Consider the following 7630-nt stretch of genomic DNA (forward strand, 5'->3'; position numbering starts at 1 on the left):
TACATTGAAAGAAAATTATATTTTATTATTCTCTGAAAGGCAAAAATAGATCTGCTCTCTTTGCTTTCTGCAGACAGTTTGTCCCACAGATTTGTTCTATAATAAATCTGTTACTGCAGTCAGAGACTCTCAAGCATTATTTGAAGCTTTCTTCCAGGCTCAATCTATGTTGTTACAGAAAACTAAAGTTTCCTCCATATGTTTATCATAATTCTATAATGCTTGATAAGTTCCTGGCTTGTTGGAAAGAAAATGTTTGTAATTTGTAGGTTTGGAGCCCTTTCGGATTGGCCCATACACCAACTTTGTGAACATTGGCGAGCGCTGCAACGTGGCTGGGTCACGCAAGTTTGCCAAACTGATCATGGCTGGACAATATGAGGTTATTATTATAGTTATTATTTCTTAGATTGTAATAAAATCACCACTGTTCCACCTCAAGAGACAGGTTTTTTGTCAGTGTGTTCTTCTGTGTTTTGTCTTCAGGAAGCTCTGAGCATTGCCAAGGCCCAGGTGGAGATGGGAGCCCAGGTCCTGGACATCAACATGGATGAGGGCATGCTGGACGGTCCGGCTGCCATGGCTCGCTTTTGTAACTTTGTAGCCTCTGAGCCTGATATTGCACGGGTAAGACAGTCAAATGAATTCATGTTCTTTTTTTTATTACCCCTCCAGGGGTCTTTTGTGGGCTCTAGTGTCCTTTATATGAAAGTAGGCTGACAGGAAAGGGGGAAGGAGAGGGGGATGACATGCGGCGAATATCGTCGGATCCGGGAGTCGAACCCACGAAGGCCGCGTCGAGGACTCAAGGCCTCCAAACATGGGTCGCGCTATCCCCTATGCCACCATGGCATGCCCCAAATGAATTCATTTTTTTTCTAATTTTTTCCATGTTTAGCAGAATTCTGTTTTTAAGAACAGTGGAATACAGAATCTAACTCATCAGATGCCCATAAGTGAGCCTGGCATGTAGAATAACCATCATTACTGTGCCTTATTGTTGGGTGTTCTGAGTTGAAGAGAAGGTATAGAGCTGATCTGTTTCACTTGCTGATCATATGTCAGACATTTGTTTTACACTTTCAGGACCATCCTACCTGTTTAATGAGGAACTGAATAACCTTGCTCCATATTTTATAAGCCCCTCATGCTTCTAGAAGTCTTGCTTTTGGTCCTGCAGGTTCCTCTGTGCATCGACTCGTCCAACTTCTCAGTGATTGAGGCTGGGCTGAAGTGCTGTCAGGGCAAGTGCGTGGTGAACAGCATCAGCCTGAAGGAGGGGGAGCAGGACTTCCTGCTCAGAGCTGCCACTGTGAAGCGCTATGGAGCTGCTGTGGTGGTCATGGCCTTTGATGAGGAGGGACAGGTGAGGCCAAAGTATTCAGCCAACACACACACACATAGTGTCTACAAAAATATTACAATCATAAAATTATATGTCAACATATCATGGTTATGGATGATTTAGTGTGTCTATGATTGCAGTTCCCACACAGCAACAATTACTAGTGCAAACATTTTATGACCTTCCTTACATGATCACAGTTTGAGTGTTTTGCTTTATAATCTCTGCCACAGTTGCCTTCTGGTCCAACAGTGCAGACGTAGCTAAGTTCAGTGCAAGTCGAAGTGTTACTGTAGTCAGACAGTTCCGGTGTAAAACACTGATTTTAATTACCTAAGTTATGTAATATCGCACCTCTTCAGCGGTCTATGGAATGCGTCTACCAGAAAATAGAACATACATTCCTAACGAAGCCACAAATAAGGAGCAACAATACAGAGAAAAGTTCTGTCAGGAAATAAAGCCATCCTGAGCTGTTTCTATTGACCATAAAATTGCCCTTTAGCTTAAAGAAAACACTTTAAGCAATTAAAAAAATCTTGCCAGAATGAGGTGCTAGAGTGCAATGGAAACACTTTTACACAGATTACACAAATAATTACACAAATTACACAAATTACACAAATAATATGACTAACAACCATGTTGACGTTGTCACTGATGCAGGGAGAAGAAAACGACAGGAAGTAATTGTTACAGTTCTGTGGACACAATCAGACAAAATGTATCAGTCAGAGATGGCTGAGGCATCTGTAGAGTTTTATTGATCTGTACTTGGAGCAACAACAGGAAGTGAATGTCTCCACAACAAATCAATCAAAGCAAACTGATTTTTTTGTTCAATTTTTCATAATCAGAAGAGAAACCTTTAATTAGTCAATCCAACTTCATGCAGGACATGTAGGATGTTGCTACATCCTACATCCTACAGCTGCCTTTCTAGCTTCTATTCTAACTGAATTAGAAGTCCTCTTCATTGGGATTAAAATGGACAGCTTCCCTCCTGCTGAATACACTGTGTTCTCTTTGTCAGACATATACTGTGCCATCATAGCATTGATATTGAAAGATGACATCTTTTCATTGGACGAAAGGTTTGAGCAGTAATCAGTAACTGCTGGTGGTGTGCAGTTGCTAATGAATGTGCTGTGACTTCAGGCCACAGACACGGAGCGGAAGGTGGAGATCTGCACCCGGGCCTACAACCTGCTGGTCAGTAAGGTCGGCTTTGATCCTAACGACATCATCTTTGACCCCAACATCCTCACCATTGGCACTGGCATGGAGGAACACAGTGACTACGCTGTGAACTTCATCAGGGCCACTAAGCTTATCAAGGTAACAAGATCAATCTAAGACAAAAGGTCTGCGGTCGGGTTGTGACCCTCTGGTCCATACAGCAGCTTTCTGTATACAGTGACAGACCTCTGGCTGACTGTAGACACATAGCTCTGGCATATAGCAGTTTAACTTGGTGATTTTAGAAAAAACAGCAGAGTGCAAAACTATCCTGGCTGCTATTGGGTTCAGCAGCCTGGATTTATTTACACTTCTCTGCGATATTGATATTTTGACAATGATACATTTGCAGTAATGTGTGCAACCTTATCCCCGTGTGGCTTCACAATACTTTAGCCATTGCTCACACACTTATGCATAGATTCAAACAGCAATCTCTCCTGGGATTGGAAATGGCCTCAAGATGGCATCTGGGAAAAGATGAGTTTTAAAGGGCTCAGGATGTAAACATGGAGCTGGTTGGCAGCTCGTTTCTAGTGGTATAATCACATTTCTACTAACTAAGAGCATTATGGGTAATGAGGAGACGCTCTAATGAAAAACTGTCTGTTTGTGATTAGGAGACCCTACCAGGAGCCAGGGTCAGTGGAGGCTTGTCCAACCTCTCCTTCTCCTTCAGGGGTATGGAGGCTATCAGAGAAGCTATGCATGGAGCATTTCTCTATCATGCCATCAAGGTAACTATGGTTACAGTGTTACATCCACATACCCAGACACAGCTGCCTTTCTATCTGATCTAATCAGTTGTTGTGAATAATCTGGCTGAGATCTAATCTCAGCCAGATTAGCTATGCAGAACAGGTTGAACCTAAAAAAAAAGAAAAGTGTAAAAACGTCTAAAATAAATAGCAAATTTTGGATACTGACAATAATATCTTTCTTTTTTTATCTTAAAGGACTTTTGTCGCTTGTGGCCTTTATTTAACAATACACTGACAGGAGAGTGGGTTCTGAGATAGGAGGAAGACATGTGGCAAAGGTCAACAGGTCAGGACTTGAACCTGTGACTGAGGCCTCTGTGGGTCACACACTTTACCACTGCCACGCCCTGGAAAATAGTTTGATTTAGTTCATTTTAGTTCAGATAAGAAAAATAGAATTTATGTTGTTTTGAATATTCTATATCTCTGTTCTGTTGAAAAATTTTAGTTCTTGTTCTTTTGTGTTTTTGTCCAGGAAGGATTAAAAATAAAGTTGGCCGTTCCATCAGTATTTATCTATTTGAAAATAGGAGTAAAACAGGATTTTTAATATTTATAAATACATAAAAATTCATAACATTTTACAGTTACATTGACTGCCCAGAGACAATAGCTCCTCTGTCTTGTTGTGGTTCTACAGGGTTCATGAAGTGTTGACGGCGAGGCGTCTGTTCTCTGGGAGTCTTCGCTCTGCCTCCCCCCTCTTCTTTACGTTCTGTTTCAGGCATTTTGCTGAACACATGAAACTCTAGTGAGATTTAAATGAGTTGATGTCATTTCCTGTATAGGATGGGATGGATATGGGCATTGTAAATGCCGGGAACCTTCCTGTTTATGATGACATTGATAAGAAGCTGCTGTTGCTGTGTGAGAGCCTCATCTGGAACAGAGATGCTGACGCTACAGAAAAGCTGCTGGCCTACGCTCAGGTAGAGGAAACCTGGCAACCATCAGTCCTGCAGGCTGTTGCTGCTTCTGCTGCTGTGGATGTTGTTGCTGCTTTGCTTGGACTGACACAAGTCTGCCTCTCATTAACAGAATAAAGGGAAAGGAGGGAAGAAGGTGGTTCAGACAGACGAATGGAGGAAAGCATGTGTAGAAGAAAGGCTGGAATATGCTCTCATCAAGGTAAAAACATTCACAGGCTGTAGCAGACACTGTGTGTAGGGGTGTGTGCGTGGGTGTTTCCACTTGGCCCAAAGTGTGTTATGCTTAGGTGCAAGTGTAAAAATGTATTCCACACACTGTTGTCTATGTTCCTGTCAGGGAATAGAGAAGTATGTGGTGGAGGACGTGGAGGAGTGCCGGGCTCAGGTGGAGCGCTACAGGAGACCCCTTCACATCATCGAGGGGCCCCTGATGAACGGCATGAAGGTGGTGGGGGACTTGTTTGGAGCTGGGAAGATGTTTCTGCCACAGGTACCCTTGTTATTCACCTACACTCATTGTTTCAGTTTTCCTCATGTCGTCTGTATGCCATTCATTCTAGTCATGCCATTAATGTAATGTACAGTAATGTAAACCAGTCGGCCCCAACCGGTACCGGTCCGTGGACCAATTGGTACCGGCCGCACAAGAAATAATTAAATATCTCAGTTTTATGTATTATCTAAGTCTGGAGGAGCTTTTATTTTGAAAGTCCTTTAACCAGATTCTCTCGGTTACATTTTGCTCGCCAACATTGAGCCACAAGCAACAAAATGAGTAAGAAACAGATCGGATGTCTTTGGAAAGTTTCTTTGTGAAGGGAAATGGCCCAGAGAAGAGACAGGAGAATGGATTTATCCCGGTAGGTGATTCATACATTTCAAGCCCTGTTTGCATGACATGGTGACCGGTTCGTTAATGAGGGAATGGAGCTTCAAACTGCTTCGCTGCGTAGAGACCAGGCACCCTGAGCATAAGCAACACTTCGGGTGTCATTGTCTCTCATCACTCCCAGATGGAACCGTCTCGTTGTAGAGAAACAAGCTCAGGGCTCCTATTGATTAGTCGTTATCATGAGTTAAAATTTTCATGAAAGTAAAATGTTTGTTTTTGTGGCACATCTGTATCTTATTTTCAAGGTGTAAATGTTGCCATAGCGACCAGAGTGAGAAAGCATTAGGGCAGTGGCCGAGACGAGATGAGAGGAGTGGAGCTTGTGAGTCTTAAGTCTGATTCACACGGCCGATTTTCTAAACCTCTGTAACAACACACGACACGAGCCGATAAAAGTACAACAGGTTCGATCGGTTCGTGTGTCCAGCCACACGGCAGGAGCAACACACCACACAAGAACCAATTCCACTCACGAACATCCCGATTCCAGAAGAAAATTCCGTAAAACCACCAACATACGTGAATTTAGAATAAACAAACACGGATAACGATGTAGAGGCAATAGTGATAGTTTGTGGACTCATTTTAAGCGAGCTAGTGTCAGCGTCAAGCCCTGACTGATTGAAGCCTTATCGTTAGAACTTATGTCAGGTTAATGAAAGATGAAAAGTTACCGGGTTTATCAAGTGCGATACCAGTTATGCTCCAGTTCCTCTCATCATTTCTGTTGATGTTCCTTGTCCCACTGGACTCTTAGTTGCGCCATGTCAGCTGTTTGGGATTCCCCTCCGTGCTTATGTCACCGCGCTTTCTGATTGGCTACCTGTCACATTCAACAGGCTGCGTTCTCGCTCCCAGTCAGAGAAAACCCCACACGCTGGGCCAAGACAATCCAACATGTTGAATATGCCCAATTTTAGATCAGAGCACTCCCCATGTTCTACCTAACACACCACACAGGCAGGATGATCGGTTACAATTATCGCCAGCGACAATCTTCAAACTCGGAATGTTCGAAGATTGTCGTAAGGGGAAAATTGGGCAAAAAGTTGGAAATCGTGCCTTGTGACACCCCCCCCCCAACTCCGGGCTGCAGTAAAATTACCAAGCCTTGATCGGTCTGCGGTGATATAAGGGTTGGGAACCACTGATGTAAACAGTTCTGAGGTTGAAACTATAAAACGACATTTCCATGTCTGGCTCCAAATGTCCTGCTGGTTTAAAGACCCAGCCACAGGTAGAGCTCCGAGTAACGCAGTTTAGTATGCAGACAACAATGTATAATAATTGTTCGTAGTTGAACATTTGCCCAATGAGAATCGTTGCCATGACAACAGATTGTTGTTGAATCTAAAGACTGTTGGTGAGGACCAGAACTCATCTGTCCGTACTGATTCTCACCAAGTACTGTTGTCACCGACCACTATATTAGGTACAAGCAGCTGTTCAAATCCTTCACAGATGGTGAATCAACCAATCACATGGAAGCATCTCCATACCTTTAGTTAGCACCCTACAGATGTGAGCGGACAGCAACAGATGTGCTTTCACTGTGTAGTTTTGACATGAGATTAAAATAAGTGACTTATTTCCTGAGTTAGTCTTACAGTGTGGTAGCATCAGTCAGCAGGCTATTAAGTAGAACTAAATTGACAATTTGATAATACTTCTGTGCTGTTATTAATGTTGTAAAATCAACAGTTGCCCCAAACTGAATTACTCGTTGTATTTCTAGGTAATCAAGTCGGCTCGTGTCATGAAGAAGGCAGTCGGTTTTCTGATTCCCTTCATGGAGAAGGAGAGAGAGGAGATGATGGCAGCATCAGGATCAGCAGAGGAGACGGTCAGGAGCATTGTTTTAACATAAAAAAACATTCAAATTGTACACAAACTTTTTATTGTGAGAAAATTGGTGTTTTTCACCCTGTGGGATAGAGTAAGGTGGTTCCCAGCAAACACATCACATAACAATAACAAACTTTATTTAAAAAGGGATAATGTACAACTCCAGCATAAATGTCACCATTTAATATGCTGTACCAAGTTCTAGCAAAGCTAATTCACAGCTGCAGTGCAAATTAGCTAACCCTACCAGTTAAATTTCGTTGTTCTTGTGACAATGACAATAAAGATTTATCTAAGTTACCCTAACCGATACTAGTCTATTCCTAACCCTAACCCTAATTTTATCTTAGGTGTAATTCAAGCACCTAAAAATTAACTTTATGCCAGGTGAGTCTTTCTCACCTGGGAATGTGAACCTGTACTGGGCTGATTCTGTGCCTTCATATAATTTTAACAGCTCCTGGAGAAGTTTCATAACTTATAACTTACAAATATGAAACAGGAACAGGTCTGGAAACAGTCTGTGTGCTACACTCAAGAGAGAGATTCATTTGATGTATCAAAGAGTGACTGCTGATGTCATTGTTACCATTGGACCTGAATATTGTAATATGTCCAG

The 7630-nt window shown here is 42.4% G+C and overlaps 1 protein-coding gene across 1 annotated transcript in view; it reads left to right on the forward strand.

The window, feature by feature from the left end:
• The window catches only part of mtr (5-methyltetrahydrofolate-homocysteine methyltransferase), a 42932-nt gene that overhangs the window by 7095 nt on the left and 28207 nt on the right, over nucleotides 1–7630 (forward strand). Inside the window, exons 13-21 of the mRNA XM_032574631.1 lie at nucleotides 270–382; nucleotides 487–627; nucleotides 1181–1366; nucleotides 2504–2683; nucleotides 3205–3321; nucleotides 4134–4274; nucleotides 4384–4473; nucleotides 4612–4764; nucleotides 6902–7009. Of these exons, the coding sequence (XP_032430522.1) occupies nucleotides 270–382; nucleotides 487–627; nucleotides 1181–1366; nucleotides 2504–2683; nucleotides 3205–3321; nucleotides 4134–4274; nucleotides 4384–4473; nucleotides 4612–4764; nucleotides 6902–7009 (1229 nt within the window). The remainder of the gene's footprint in view (nucleotides 1–269; nucleotides 383–486; nucleotides 628–1180; nucleotides 1367–2503; nucleotides 2684–3204; nucleotides 3322–4133; nucleotides 4275–4383; nucleotides 4474–4611; nucleotides 4765–6901; nucleotides 7010–7630) is intronic.

The sequence above is a fragment of the Xiphophorus hellerii genome, chromosome 10 (genome assembly GCF_003331165.1).
Source record: "Xiphophorus hellerii strain 12219 chromosome 10, Xiphophorus_hellerii-4.1, whole genome shotgun sequence".
NCBI lineage: Eukaryota > Metazoa > Chordata > Actinopteri > Cyprinodontiformes > Poeciliidae > Xiphophorus > Xiphophorus hellerii.